This window comes from Pelophylax lessonae (assembly GCF_965119305.1).
Source record: "Pelophylax lessonae genome assembly, chromosome: 3".
Classification (NCBI taxonomy): Eukaryota; Metazoa; Chordata; class Amphibia; order Anura; family Ranidae; genus Pelophylax; species Pelophylax lessonae.
This window is the reverse complement of record NC_138770.1, coordinates 103,746,615-103,762,805: the sequence shown is the minus strand read 5'-3', so window position 1 is coordinate 103,762,805 and position 16,191 is coordinate 103,746,615. Positions and strand designations below refer to the sequence as shown.

Below are 16,191 nucleotides of genomic sequence, written 5' to 3'. Positions count from 1 at the left end.
CATGGTGTATTAAACCAATATCCATTCTAATTTCCTCCATTTTATCAGTCAACATAGTACTACTTGCAGTTATAGCATCCATAAGTTGAGAATGTACCTGTTCAAGTGAGAGTTTTGCTGGTTTCTCCGCCGGCATGTTGCTCTGTGTATTGCTGCTGCTTCCTCTACTCCGTGTGTTTGGTGGGCTCCGACCTACTTCCTGCTTCTCGGTCCGCACAAACTCCTTCAAACGTTCTGTTGCCATAGCAGGACGTTCCTTACTTGTCTCCTTACTCATATTGCCTGGTTTGTATCGCAAGCTGCTGCAATACTCGCATGGAGGTCCGGATCAAGGTGTGTATCAAGGTGCACCGCATGGAGCTCGAGTGGAGGCCTGCAGAGCTTCGATCACATGCAGCCAGCCATCTTGCTGGCAAACCACGCCCCTTATTTTTTATTTTTAAATGTCAGTCTTTTTTTGTTCATAGCGCAAAAAATAAAAAGGCAGAGGTGATCAAATACCACCAAAAAAAAAAGCTCTATTTGTGGGAAAAAGAGGACATCATTTGTATTTGGGTACAGCATCGCACAACTGCAAAATTGTCAGTTAAAGTAACACAGTGTCATTTTTGTAAAAAAATGGCCTGGTCAGGATGGTGGGTAAATCTTCCAGAGCTGAACTGGTTACACAGGACACTGAACACTAATAGGACAAACCATTCGCTGATAGCACATTTGCCACGTTATAATTGAATGTTGCCAACAAGTATCAGTGAATATGGGAAACCAAACACAGGGAATGTTAATAAAGAGGAAGTAAACTTGTTTTTTATTCAAATGACTGACAGGCAGGGTATTTATGACAGAAGAGGCCCTATTTGTCTCTTCTGCCATAAATGTGTCATTCTGCCTGTCGACTGTCATGTTCACTGAGCCACACATGTGCAGCTCAGCGAACATTTACGGCCCCGATCGGCCCTGATATGTGCCGCAGTGATGTTACTCCCGTGCGCATGTGTGGGAGTGGCATCATCGTGGCCTGGCCTTTCAAGTGGCTAAAGGCATGGGACCCGGGAGGAAGACCGGGCAAAGATGGAAGCGCCGGGGGCCCGTTGGATCGGTCCCAGTGCTGTGCTGGAAGGACACCATATGACAGGTAAGTCTGCCACAGTGTACTAATATGCTGTGCATACTAGTACATTATGGCATAACCCACCTGGGGGGCCTTGGAAAAAAAAAAATAAGCAGCAGACTTTACTTCCGCTTTAGGGATATCTCTGCTACAAATGTGTATTTGGTGCTTTCCATGAGTTCAGCCTTAAAGGGTGAACACACACAACATTGATTTCTCTTTCTATGTTTGGGTCATCACACCTGCTCTGTATATTTTCAGCAGGGACGGCGCCAGCATAAGGCTACTGAAGCAGTTGATTTAGAGCCAGGTTAAATGGATTTAAACTCCCTTGCAGGCTGCTGCTGGATTCACAATGGAGAGTGGGGATTGGACCATTAAATATGTCAACATGTCATATTTATTAATACAAAAAATAACCGCGCTAGGAACACTAAAATTGAAGGTATACAGCTGCAGCTAGAAGTGGGAAACACCTAAATACATAAATATTAATATAGCTGCGCTAATTATGATAAATATATGTCAGTGAAGCATAATAGAGATTAAATAATGCACATGTGCGATAATCAATTCAAAATAAAGAAATAAAATAGAGAAGGGTGCAACAAAAGGTGCAGCAACAAATTATTGTGCTCACAACAATTAAGCGTGTTTAAAGCTCTATTGATAGCTCAAAAAAATAATTGTAAGTGCATAAAGCAGAAAGGAAAATTAAAGTCCAGAAAAAAAGTGCTAAATGAATGTTTAATGTGAAGAAAAGGATGTGAAATCCTCCACCACAGCTATATTCAATCTTCCTCCGCAGTGCATCCGTAGAACAGACAAGCTCATGTGCTTACCAGAAAATGGTAGAAAATACGCCTTTCAATAATATCCTTACTGTATCCGGATAATTGGCCACCTCAGTATAGACAAACCAAATCGATAATGGATGAGGTATCCTTCAAAGGGTGTGAGGGTGTGGATGAGTGGCCCCAAATACACACTGTCTGTGTTCTTGGCTATACACCTGCATCAACACACCTGTCATATTAGGACCTGCAGCTGTGTTCATAGAGTCCCTGCATCCCCATAGAGTAACAGTAGCCTGCCTACACACAGCTTCAGACAAAAAAATCTATGATTCACACTGTACAAGCCACAGTGCTCACACGGAGCTTTATTAATTAAGTCAATACAGTTTTATCTTTAAGATTTAGTAGGTACTTTGTAAATAATTTTGTGTTTGTGTTCTCTAATAATGATTTTAGTGTATTTTTAGCAAATATAAAGTTTTAGTATTAGGGGGAGTCTGTCAGGTAGGCTGTATGGGGCCCGGTGATTTCTAACAGCAGCCCTAACGGTGATTGATTCAGTTACAGTGAATACTAAGATGAAAAATGGCTAATGTTATAAGGCTGCAGTGTTTAAAACAGGCATAGTAGTTTTTTCTTTTTTGAGCAAATGTTATAGTCACATATAGATAATCTATTCTTGGAATATTTTGATCCATGTTTGAAAAACATTTTTTATACGGTCAGAAAGGATTCTTTTTGACAACACTGGCTCTACTTGCCCAATTGGATTTGTTTTACCTGAATTTAGGAATGGATGAACTTGATGGACAAGAACTAACCTAAATCACTAATGCAATGATTTTATTACTTATATAATCATTAAAGCGGTTGTAAACCTCAGTCAGTATATCTGTAGTGTTTACCTCTCTATCTCCAGAGCTCTAAGTATCGTTTCTCTCTGGTGCTTCTTTCCTCTGTTATCAGCATGAGTCACTTCTGACAAGTTTTCCTGACACATGAAATAAAATTAGTATCAGGGAGGAGAGCTCAGCACACAGCTTGTCTACTAAGAACACAGTTCTACAGTGTGTGAAGGGGAGGTGTGTTCCTTTCCTCCAAAATCAACTCTCACAATCAGTGTCTCAGATCTGCAACAGCAGCTCTCTACCCTCTCCTCTGTAATATTGAAAATGCAGAAGGATTTTATCTAAAATCAGCACTTTTGAATGGATGTAGAAAAGAGAATACTGCAGATAAACAAGTAAAACTTATGTAAGAGGACTTGTTTAATCTCTGCTTGTCATCTGAGGATATTCAAACTTCACTGGGTATACAGTATGAGAGGGTGTACAACCACTTTAATTATGTATACTGTAAACTCAATTATAGAGAAATTCCAGAGCTGTCCTATATCATGTGAGCAGACAAGCAGCATCGCCTTATTCTTCACAGTAGAGAGAGAGTATGATATATGAAAGCTGCTCTGCTGCAAAAATGTATCGCTATATATTTCCTTTCATCACCCTTTCTTCCCTCTTTGGATTTGCACTTTCTTGTCGTTCCCATGAACATGCTGTGGCACGAAAACCTGGAGACATCATGCTTGGAGGGATCTTTCCCATTCACGATGGAGTTTATAACTTATTACAGCGTCCTTATGTAGATGAATTTATCTGTACAGGGTAAGTGCTGATAAAATGAAACTAAAATATAATGAATTACATTTCTCTGTTAATCCATTCTCTCTGATATTAAATATTATGGTTAGGAAAATATTTTTACCAACAAAGTGAGAAATATTGCATGTGAAAATTACGCTTTCAATCCAGCTAGTAGGTGGTGTTTAATGTACCTGTTTAGAATGGTCTCTGTGTTTGCTGAATTGTTGTAAAAGGTCTGTTGCTTACAAAAAACAATAGCTTAACTTGGTGAAGTAGTCAAGACAGCTTAGTTTGTGGTAAAAAAAAAAGCCAGCCCCCATAAAGGAAGCCTCTGTTGTGCTCTCTATTTAGCTAACTATTACTCTGGAAAGCCTTCATCGTGTTTATTTGTAAAACAAAAAAAATGTATAGCTATGTCTATATACAGTTTCTCACAAAAGTGAGTACACTCCTCACATTTTTGTAAATATTTTATTATATCTTTTCATGTGACAACACTGAAGAAATGACACTTTGCTACAATGTAAAGTAGTGAGTGTACAGCTTGTATTACAGTGTAAATTTGCTGTCCCCTCAAAATAACTCAACACACAGCCATTAATCTCTAAACCGCTGGCAACAAAAGTGAGTACACCCCTTAGTGAAAATGTCCAAATTGGGCCCAATTAGCCATTTTCCCTCCCTGGTGTCATGTGACTCGTTAGTGTTACAAGGTCTCAGGTGTGAGTGGGGAGTAGGTGTGTTAAATTTGGTGTTAATCACTCTCACTCTCTCATACTGGTCACTGGAAGTTCAACATGGCACCTCATGGCAAAGAACTCTCTGAGGATCTGGAAAAAATAATTGTTGCTCTGCATAAAGATGGCCTAGGCTATTGCCAAGACCATGAAACTGAGCTGCAGCATGGAGGTCAAGACCATACAGTAGTTTAACAGGACAGGTTTCACTCAGAACAGGCCTCGCCATGGTCGACCATAGAAGTTGAGTGCACATGCTCAGCGTCATATCCGGGGGTTGTCTTTGGAAAATAGACATATGAGTGCTGCCAAGCATTGGTGCCAAGCGCGTGCAGCAACAAGGTGATGAGTAAAAACACAAGTATGTCTTGCCTATAGTCAAGCATGGTGGTGAGAGTGTCATGGGGCTGCATGAGTGCTGCCGGCACTGGGAAGCTACAGTTCATTGAGGGAACCATGAATGCCAACATGTACTGTGACATACTGAAGCAGAGCATCATCCCCTCCCTTCAGGGATTGGGCCGCAGGGCAGTATTCCAACATGATAATGACCCCAAACACACCTCCAAGATGACCACTGCCTTGATAAAGAAGCTGAAGGTAAAGGTGATGGACTGGCCAAGCATGTCTCCAGACCTAAACCCAATTGAGCATCTGTGGGGCATTCTTAAACGGAAGTTGGAGGAGCGTAAGGTCTCTAACATAAACCAGCTCCATTAAGTCGTCATGGAGGAGTGGAAGAGGACTCCAGTGTTAAACTGTGAAGCTCTGGGGAATAATGGTACGGCAAAAAATAGTGGAGCAATATCAGAAACGAGTTTCTCAGAGAAAACTTGCAAAGAGTTTGAAGTTATTATCATCTACAGTGCATAATATCATCCAAAGATTCAGAGATATCTGGAACAATCTCTGTGCGTAAGGGTCAAGGCCGGAAAACCATACTGGATGCCCGTTTTCTTCGGGCCCTTAGACGGCACTGCATCACATACAGGAATGCTACTGTAATGGGAATCACAACATGGGCTCAGGAATACTTCCAGAAAACATTTTCAGTGAACACAATCCACCGTGCCATTCGCCGTTGCCGGCTAAAACGCAATAGGCCAAAAAAGAAGCCATATTTAAACATGATCCAGAAGCGCAGGCGTTTTTTTCTGGGCCAAGGCTCATTTAAAATGGACTGTGGCAAAGTGGAAAACTGTTCTGTGGTCAGACAAATCAAAATTGGAAGTTCTTTTTGGAAAACTGTCATCCAGACTAAACAAGGACAAGGACAAACCAAGTTGTCATCAGAGCTCAGTTCAGAAGCCTGCATCTCTGATGGTATGGGGTTGCATGAGTGCATGTGGCATGGACAGCTTACACATGTGGAAAGGCTCCATCAATGCTGAAAGGTATATCCAAGTTCTAGAACAACATATGCTTCCATCCAGACGTCGTCTCTTTCAGGGAAGACCTTGCATTTTCCAACATGACAATGCCAGACCACATACTGCATCAATTACAACATCATGGCTGCGTAGAGGAAGGATCCGGGTACTGAAATGGCCAGCCTGCAGTCCAGATCTTTCACCCATAGAAAACATTTGAATCATCATAAAGAGGAAGATGCGACAAAGAAGACCTAAGACAGTTGAGCAACTAGAAGCCTGTATTAGACAAAAATGGGACAACATTCCTATTCCTAAACTTGAACAACTTGTCTCCTCAGTCCCCAGACGTTTGCAGACAGTTAAAAAAAGAAGAGGGGATGCCACACAGTGGTAAACATGGCCTTGTCCCAATTTTTTTGAGATGCGTTGATGCCATGAAATTTAAAATCAACTTATTTTTCCCTTAAAATATTAAATTTTCTCAGTGTAAACATTTGATATGTCATCTATGTTGTATTCTGAATAAAATATTGAAATTTGAAACTTCCACATCAATACATTCTGATTTTATTCACAATTTGTACAGTGTCCCAACTTTTTTGTAATCGGGTTTGTATAATGATATATATATACATATATATATATATATATATATATATATATACTACACTGCCTGATCTATTTATTACTAGATACAATGCACAATTCACTATCTACCTGCCTAATCTCACTCCTATCTCGCCTAACACACTATACACAGCTGCCGTATAAGCAGCAGCTTTATATAGTGTGGGGCGTGGACTTAGCCCCTCAACCATGATTGGCTAAAGGCACCCTGCCTTTGGCCAATCACGGACATTGTGCTGTGATTGGCCAAAGCATACAGGTCATGTGCATACTTTGGCCAATCATCAGGCAATCAATAATTTATTCACTGCACCAGGGCAGTAAATTATGGGACGCTCATCGGCGGGCGAACTTCCCTTTGAGCGCCCCATTTGTTCGTGTGTTCAGCGAACACACAAACGCCCGATGTTCGAGTTGAACTTACGTTCGACTCAAATTCGAAACTCATCCCTAATCTCAATGAACACAAGAACAATTTCCAAAATGTTTACAAAACTGAGTTTTATAGAACATTTGTTTAGCTCTATTACATAAAAGTAAGGTTAATAATATAACTTAAAGTACAAAATTTTCAGTTTTACTCACATTAGTTGATGCAAAAATGAATACACCCAACGACAAAAACTATTACATCTAGTATTTTGTATGACCTCCAAGATTTGTAAGGACAACACCAAGTCTTCTAGGCATGGAATGAACAAGTTGACAACATCTATCTTTTACCATTCTTTAAGAACGACCTCTTTTAGAGCCTGGATGCTGGATGGAGAGTGATGCTCAACATGTCTCTTCAGAATTCCCCATGTGTTTGATTGGGTTCAGATCAGGGGACTAGTGATGGACGAACATCGGCCGGGGCGGTTCGAGAACGTTAGCCGCAAACTTACTCAAATGTTCATGAACCGCAAGTTTGTGGCGGGCCCCATTGACTTTAATGGGAGGCGAACTTTAAAAACCTTTTGGTCATATTTGCAGCCACAAAATACTTACTAGTTGTGCACAAATAGTCCCACCACACGGACACTGTCATAACAGAAGTATTGCTATTGGAAAAGTTGCCCTTAAAGGTTTTTTTTTACAGCAAAAACATTTTTTTTCCCTAAATCAGCCAGAACTGACAGCAGCCGATAAATACATGTCAAATACATATAGGGTCCATTCACATGTCTGTAAAATGGGTCCGCATTCCTTCCACAATTTGGGGGAATGTTTACAGGCCCATTGATTTTCAATTCCAGTCTGAAAAATTAGGCATTCACAGGATAAAGAAGCAAATGTCGGCCAGTACAGGCCCCAAAAATTAGCCCACATGGGTTTACCTGACAGCTAAGAACGTTGTATTCTGTGGCTGGAGGTACATTAGGCATTGACAGAAAAAATAATTGTCGGCCATGAAAGGCCCCAGAAATTAGGCATTCAATGGACATGAAATGCCTTTTATGCTGCTGTATTTACCGAAGACAAGGATCATGAATTGATGTTGGTGGATGGCTGTCTGGCGGATATTTGTGGCCTGTCATGATGAATTTGAATCAAACATGGTCTACTGGTCACATGTGTTGAATTCCTCAGAGATCCATGCCTCATTCATTTTTATAAATGGGAGGTAGTCTACACTGTCATGAGCTAGGCGAGTGCGCTTATCGGTCACGGTCCTCCCTGCTGCGCTGAACGTCCTTTCGGACAGGACACTGGAGGGGGGCAAGCCAACAGTTCCATTGCAAATTGTGCAAGCTCTGGCCAGAGGTCAAGCCTGCCCACCCAGTAGTCCAGGGGTTCATCACTCCTCAGAGTGTCCACATCGGCCGTTAACCTGATGTAGTCAGACACCTGTCGGTCTAGGCGTTCCCTGATGCTGGATCTGGAGTACAGCTGTCGATGGGTCGGCTGAAAGAATGATTTCATATCTGAAGTGACCAACACATCTTCAAACTTCTTGCAGGCGCTGTTGGATTGCTACCCGCAACTGTTTCTCTGTGAGTAGAAATTCCTCTGCCAGCGCATGCAAATGCAGAATGCAGCATTTCTCAAAGAATGGCCTGGAAGGGCTGCATTCTGACCGCCCTCTGTGATGGTGGTAACATTTCCACCATTTTTTGTTTGTGCTGGGGGTCTAAGTACGTTGACACCCAGTACTGGTCCTTGCCCTTTATGCTTTTTATACAGGGGTCCCCCTTAAAACACTGGAGCATGAAGGCCCCCATTCGCACTAAACTGGAAGCAGTGTAGTGGCCTGGCTCCAGCTCATCATCCAGGATAATGTCGTCCTCGCTCTCCTCCCCCCACATCCACGGACAACACCAGGGATCCCAGAAAGGTTCAAAGCATGCTCTTCTTGCTCCTCCTCATCCTCTCCGGCACCATCCTTCTCTGACTCCTCTTCAGACTCCTGTTGTTGACTTGTCTCAGATGGAGTAGCACCCCCTGGGAATTCATCCAACATTGCAACTTCCTCATCTTCCTGCTCCTGCTCCTCGAAGGCTTGATCAATGACACGACACAATGCACGCTCCAGAAAGAAGGCGTAAGGTACGATGTCACTGATGGCGCCCTGGCCGTGACTGACCAGTGGGCAGTAAAAGTTAAATACCTTCCCTGTCCATGTTTGCCTGACCATGTGTCTGTGGTCAGCTGTGTGCCAGAGATACATTCACTTGCCTCTGAACATGGCCATACAGCTCTGGAATGCCCTGCTGCGAGAAATATCTCCTGCCTGGGACCTTCCATTGTGGTGTTCCAATGGCCACAAATTTCCCAAAGGCCTCCGAGTCCACCAGTTGATATGGCAGTAGTTGGCGGGCTATCAGTTCCGAAAAGCCAGCAGTCAAGCATTGGGCAAGAGGGTTATCCGGCGTCATCCTTTTTTTTACGCTCCAACATTTGGGCCACGGAAGCCAGCCTTTGTCCAGAACAACGTGAGGACGGCATGATGGAAGGTGGAGTGGAGGACAATTGTGAGGAGAGAGGAGAAGGAGAAGAGGCTGTACGGTGAGAGCCTGGAGTGTGGATTTGTGGGTTCTGACGGCATTGCTCCCACTGGGCTCGGTGATGGGAGTCCAGGAGCCTTCTTAAGGCGGTCGTTCCTAGGTGAGTGTTGGGCTTACCGCGACTTATGCATCAGCAGCGGACTCATTAAAAAAAGCCCACGCTGTGGAGCCATGTGTCGGTGTCCTGGGAGCGCCAGATGTGACCGTACATGGTTGATGGCTCGCTCCTGATACATTAGCAGTCTGCTTTGTCCCTCCTGTGCAATGTAACTTCAGCCTGCTTCTCCTCCCTATCTACTGGTCTGTCTCTCCTTCTGAACTCCCCTCCTCTTCCTCTCTTGTGGCCACCCATGTGACATCCATAGACACGTCATCATCGACGTCACCCTCCCCACCACTAACATTAGAGATCTCGGAGTAGTAAGGGGAGAGGGAGGAGCCTGAAAATGGCGCCTGCAGCGAGTGGACGCTAACCACCAGAGAGCACTCATCCAGGGGAAGGTGAGCATGCAAGCCCGAGCGGCTGCGTGCTTTGATCCCGGACCTGACCGCCCTCAGTATTAGCCCCCACCAGCCCTAGCCCCAGTCCTGCCTAGCACCGGATACTGGACTTACCGAGGAGGCTCCAGAGGCTCAGAGGAAGATAGGAGTGGGAGCTGCAGGACACAGCGAGAGCCAGTGAAGCCTGCACCCGGTACGCTGAGCACGGTGGAAACCCCCCCCTTCCTCCCCTGCAGCGTGTCAGCCAGTCGGACAACGGTCAGACTTGGAGGAGGAAAAAACACAGGGGGAAAGGAGTTTGAAGGAGCTGCAGCAAGGGGGAGAGCCGGACATGTCCAACAAGACAGGAGGGTCTCGGTGATCGGAGGAGGCTGAGGAGGTGAGAGGGGTAAACCCCCCCACCATAAAGATTGAACTGTAACGTAATACTTTACAATGATTCATAGAGAGTGAAAAATAATAACTTCTCTATCTGCAATACCCCTATCATAATGTATGAGATGGATCTCTGCACTCTGGGAGAAAAAAAAAATGAACTGTGACTGTATCTGTACCTGTAATAAGAGTTGATAGCTTAGACTACGTTGCAGAAGATACTGGACTGGGGGGACATTTGTATAACCAATTCCCAGGATAAGGCTGTAAAATCCTACCACCAAAAAAAAAAAAAGTGCCCAGCTGGAGTGATGCAAACAAACAAGTTGCGAAGTTAGTTCCACTCAAAACCTCCCTGAAACTATTCACGGAACATACTGTATATATACACTGGGCATTTTATGCTGTGTGGGGGCAGCAAAGAAGAAGGTGGTTTCAAAATGAAAAATAAACCAGCTAAAGAGGGAGGTAACAAAACTACAAAAACAAGCGCAAGCCCTGGGTCGATTAAAATGTATATGACTTCCGACTCAATAGGAGACAATACAGTAGGGGAAAGACAGACAGCACCCAAAGCAAAACATGACCCGGAATTAAGCAAAAGAACACGGAACCAAAAAAAAACAAAGGACGAGGGGAGGAAATGAAGAATATAGGTCTTGGATGGGTACCCTGGGGTCTTGCTATACACTCAACCCCCATCCCCTGGGGAGGGGATTAGGGAGTATGGCGAGAAGGATCAGAGCTCCACCCTAGGGTAAGAGTTGATATGAGGTGGGAGGAAGTATATCAACTTAAAGGGCCCAGAGGGTTAGGGCCCAGTAACCCTTTTTTTCTTTCTGGGGGGAGGGAGGGACACCCCCTTTTCTCTATGGTTGGTGGGGAGGGGGGGGGGTGAGGTGGAAGGGGGAGGGGGGAGGGAGGGAAAGAGAAACGACAATCTAGTGTATACACTCCATTTTTTTTGTTGGATAAGGCTGATTTTTTTTCCTTTTTCCGTGGAAGAATGGAATATCCCCTCTAAATTCTGTAAATGACAGAAGTTAATTATGTAACGTATAACATTAGAGGTTTAAACGCCCCGGAGAAAAGACAGAAAATGTTGAAAGAAATTAATAACATGGGAGCTGACTTAGTTTTCCTACAGGAAACCCATATCCTACATTCTTCAAATATTAGGCTATATTCAAAAGAACACCCCATTTGGTACTATGCTGATTCCACAACAAAAAAATCAAAAGGGGTGGCTATTGGGATTGCCAGAGGGGCCCACTTTGTTTTGGAAGAGAGGTTGGTAGGTCATGAGGGAAGATTCCTTTTTCTGAAAGGGAAATTATTTACATGCGAGGTAACTCTGGTAAATGTATATTGCCCAAATGACAATCCCATGAAATATCTTGGGAAAATCCTAGATAAATTAATAGAATTTAGAAAAGGGTGGGTGATATTGGCGGGAGACCTTAATTTTTGCCTAGACCCAGAGATGGATAGTACGTCGGCTGTACAGAGGGGTAGAGCAACACACTTGAAAATGATAAAAAAAAAAAACTATTCCAATGTCAATTATTAGACACTTGGCGGGTGTTACACCCGAAAGAGCGAGACTACACATTGTACTCCCCTGTACATAAGATATACTCGAGGATCGATTATATTCTGATAGACCACAGGGGGATTGAATCAGTAACAGAGGCCAAAATAGGGATTAAGACATGGTCAGACCATGCACCAGTTAAATTAAAGTTGAAAATAGTAGGGGGACAAACTAAAACAAATGTCTGGAGGCTAAATGAGGAATTATTGAGAGAAACTTAGAAGTTAGAAAAGAATTAGAATTATACTATCACACTAATGAAAATGAAGAAACATCAAAAAATATACTTTGGGAGGCACAAAAAGCCTACATGAGGGGGATCTTAATCTCTAAAGGGGCAAGGAGAAAAAAAGAGAGAGTAGAATACAAAGAAAAACTGATAAAAGAGATCTACGAGTTAGAACAAAAACATAAAAATAAACAGACAGTCGAAACCCAACATCAAATAGTAATAAAAAGAGAAGAATTAAAAGAAATTAGACAGGGGATCAAGAGAACCACCAAAGAGAACTATCACTGGAATTATAAAATCGGGAAGAAACTTGCGAAGATTTGGAAAAAAAAGAAAGCAATAAATTATATCGAGAAAATTAAAGATTCAAAAGGGGAAATGATATATTCAACGACCAATATAACAAAAGTGTTTCAGGAATACTATGGGAAACCTTATAATGTCAACAAAAACAGCAGGAGAGAGGGACTTAGATAAAACAGGAAAAATCAAACAATACTTGAGAGAGGTGAAATTACCCAAAATACAACAGGATAAATTAGATCAATTAGAAGCCCAAATCTCAGAGGAAGAAATAGGTATACAGTAGCTCTCAGAACTACATCTTCAGGGAAGAGCCCCGGACTGGATGGGTTTACGGTGAATTATTATAAAAAATACAAAGACCTGCTCTTACCCAAGTTAAAAGATTATTTTAATGGCATAGGGCAAGAATATGGCTTGAGTAGAGAGGCCCTCTTAGCATCAATTACAGTAATCTTGAAAGAAGAAAAGACGCAAAAAAAAAAAAAAGAGATCTCGGAGTAGGCAGCAACAGCGGGGACCATCCTCCTTGGGCTGATCTGGGTACTGTTGTCAGACTGCTGAGTGGCGGCTGTTGCTACCTCCTCTTCCTGATCCGATGCCAAGAATGGCTGCACATTGCAAATGTCTTATGATAGATCGGAAAATAATTCCAGTGACTCAAGCATAGGGTATATGGTGGTGGTGGTGTCTTTGGGGGTGCACACAGCAGAGAGTGAAGAGAGGGCAGATAGAGAGGATGAGGAGGGTGCAGAAGAGAAAGACTGAGTTAGTCACTCAACCAAGTCTGGTGCGTCCTTTGACGTAATCGACGCACCTTATGAAACTTCACACTTTGGCTCCGGACTACTGCTCCTGCCCTACCCCTACCACCCCTGCGTAAGGGCCTGCCTCTTCCTCTGCCTGTCATTTTTTTAAATTGTGACAAAAGTCTCTAGAGAAGCGCAGTATATGTGGAACAAAGTATATAACACGCCGCTTCAATCTGTGGTATTGGGGGGCCACTGGTCTATCACACCAGTTGTACAAACAATTGGCCAGTAAGTTTGGCACTGTGTGTAGCAGAGTTAATGCAGCAAAAGAGGCAATTTTTTTACAGGACACAAATACACTTATAAAAGTATACTCAGATAACACCCCACTACAATCTGTGGTATTGGGGGTCACTGGTTTATCACACCAGTTGTACAAAATATTGGCCAGTAAGTTTGGCACTGTGTGTATCAGAGTTAACACAGCAAAAGAGGCAATATTGTTGCAGGACACAAATACACTTATAAAAGTATACTCAGATAACACCCCACTTCAATCTGTTGTATTGGGGGGGCCACTGGTTTTTCATCCCAGTTGTACATAAAAATTGGCCAGTAAGTTTGGCACTGTGTGTAGCAGAGTCAACGCAGCAAAAGAGGCAATATTTTTGTAGGACACAAATACACTTATAAAGGTATACTCAGATAACACCCCGCTTCAATCTGTCGTTTAGGGGGGCCACTGGTCTATCACACCAGTTATAATACTTTTTTAAAAGTGCTTTTGTCACTGTTTGTAGTTGTAGTATTGCTGCAGAAACGCTCACCACACCAGTCACAATGCTGCACAGTGCACAATACAAATCCACTATAATATACTTTCTATATTAGAAAGTATATTATAAGTGTATTACACCCCTATATAGTGCACTGCACACCAAAGAATAGTACACCTATACCAAATACCAGCCCTTAAAAGGACTTTTGTGGACCTTAACAGAGCGATTTGTGTCACTGACAATCTGTCCTTGGTGCACACAGCAAACCTCTCCCTACACTGACAAAAAAGACAGTACACCTACAGTATACCAAATACCAGCCCTTAAAAGGACTTTTGTGGACCTTAACAGAGCGATTTGTGTCACTGACAATCTGTCCCTGGTGCACACAGCAAACCTCTCCCTATACTGACAAAAAGCAGAATGTGAAATGGCCGCCTGGTCAGGTCTATTTATAAGGTAGGGGGTATGTCCATGTGCTGAAATGTCTCAATTGGCTGTCCTGTTCCACCTGATGGCTGTGTCATGGGTCAAAGTTCTCCCCAATGTAAACTAATATGGCCACCGCGAACAACGCCATATGTTCGCAAAATCGGCGAACGAGCAAAGTTTGCCGCAAACCGACCTCCAGGCGAACTGCCACGCCATCCTTACAGGAGACATACTTGGCCACTAAATCACTTTCACCTTGTTTTTCTTCAAAAATGCAACAGTGGCTTAGATGTGTGTTTTGGATCTTTGTCATGTTGAAAAAGTGTACGACAACCAAGGGCCTGGAGTGATGGTAGCATCTTCTCTTTCAATATAGAGTAGTACATCTGTGAATTCATGATACCTTCAATGAAATCATCAATAACACATTTATTTGTTTAAAAAAAGGCTTACATTTAAGTTAAAATTCACCAGCATTGATAAAAACGAATAAACTTGCTGGTGTCACTTCCAGTACGCGATCCCTCAGGCTCTGCCCAACACGTTACGTCATGCACCACGTGACTTCACCCCTGTCAGAGGGAGGCCCCACTACAAGATGCTCAGCACCGATCAAAAATTAGGAGATCACATGTTGGATATGATTACACATGCTTTGTAACATATCTTTAAGGTGAGAACACCGGGAGCATAATGGTGGCGGGAAATGGTTACAAAAACATTTTGGACTTGTTTATTTATTTATTTAACTTTTCTATATAGATTTTACACTACTTTCAAATGAATTGTCATTTTATACACAAAGTGTATACTTGAATTTGTATGTCATTCACTTAAAAAAACAGAAAGAGATGCAGATCAAAGTCAGAGTTCAAGCCTGTTCAATAATGAAGTGACCCCTTTGAATTCAGAACAGGTTTTCTGAGAAGATTTCCTAGGAAGATTTTTCCTCATGTAGGTGTTACTTATTTTTTTAAACTATAACAAAATAGGAATGGATTGTTTTGTATTTATTTTGTAGGGCATATCTGTGCATGTAAAATAATTTTATAAAATTTTGGGGTTATACCTCTTGCTCCTGTGTACATGTGTTTTTTACTATTTATTTATTTATTAATTGTCTATATATCTTTGTTGGTAATTGGCTTATACCGGAATATTCTCTGTAAGATGTTGGAGGGTGATTGCATCTTGTTTAACCATCACTCTAGGAATTAGGATAAATTCATTCAGGATTTTTGCTTTACTTACAGTATCTCACAAAAGTTAGTACACCCCTCACATTTTTGTAAATATTTTATTATATCTTTTCATGTGACAATACTGAAGAAGTGGCACTTTGCTACAATGTAAAGTAGTGAGTGTACAGCTTGTATAACAGTGTAATTTTGCTGTCCCCTCAAAATAACTCAACACACAGCACTTAATGTGTAAACCACCGGCAACAAAAGTGAGTACACCCCTAAGTGTTAATGTCCAAATTGGGCCCAAAGTGTCAATATTTTGTGTGGCCACCATTATTTTCCAGTACTGCCTTAACCCTTTTGGGCATGGAGTTCACCAGAGCTTCACAGGTGGCCACTGGAGTCCTCTTCAACTCCTCCATGACTACATCACAGAGCTGGTGAATGTTAGAGATTGTGTGCTCCTCCACCTTCTGTTTGAGGATGCCCCACAGATGGACAATAGGGTTTAGGTCTGGAGACATGCTTGGCCAGTCCATCAATTTCACCCTCAGCTTCTTTAGCAAGGCACTGGTCGCTTTGGGGTGTGTTTGGGGTCATTATCATGTTGGAAGACTGCCCTGCTCTGCTTCAGTATGTCACAGTACATGTTGGCATTCATGGTTCCCTCAATGAACTGTAGCTCCCCAGTGCCTGCAGCACTCATGCAGCCCCAGACCATGACACTCCCACCACCATGCTTGACTGTAGGCAAGACACACTTG

At 42.6% G+C, this 16,191-nt stretch overlaps 1 protein-coding gene across 1 annotated transcript in view; it reads left to right on the top strand.

Moving 5' to 3' along the window:
- Window positions 1-3,337: 3,337 nt before the first annotated feature.
- The window catches only part of LOC309549554 (G-protein coupled receptor family C group 6 member A-like), a 92,461-nt gene continuing 79,607 nt past the window's right edge, over window positions 3,338-16,191 (top strand). The window contains exon 1 of the mRNA XM_082249912.1: window positions 3,338-3,572. Coding sequence (XP_082106038.1) covers window positions 3,355-3,572 — 218 coding nt within the window. The 5' untranslated portion in view covers window positions 3,338-3,354. The remainder of the gene's footprint in view (window positions 3,573-16,191) is intronic.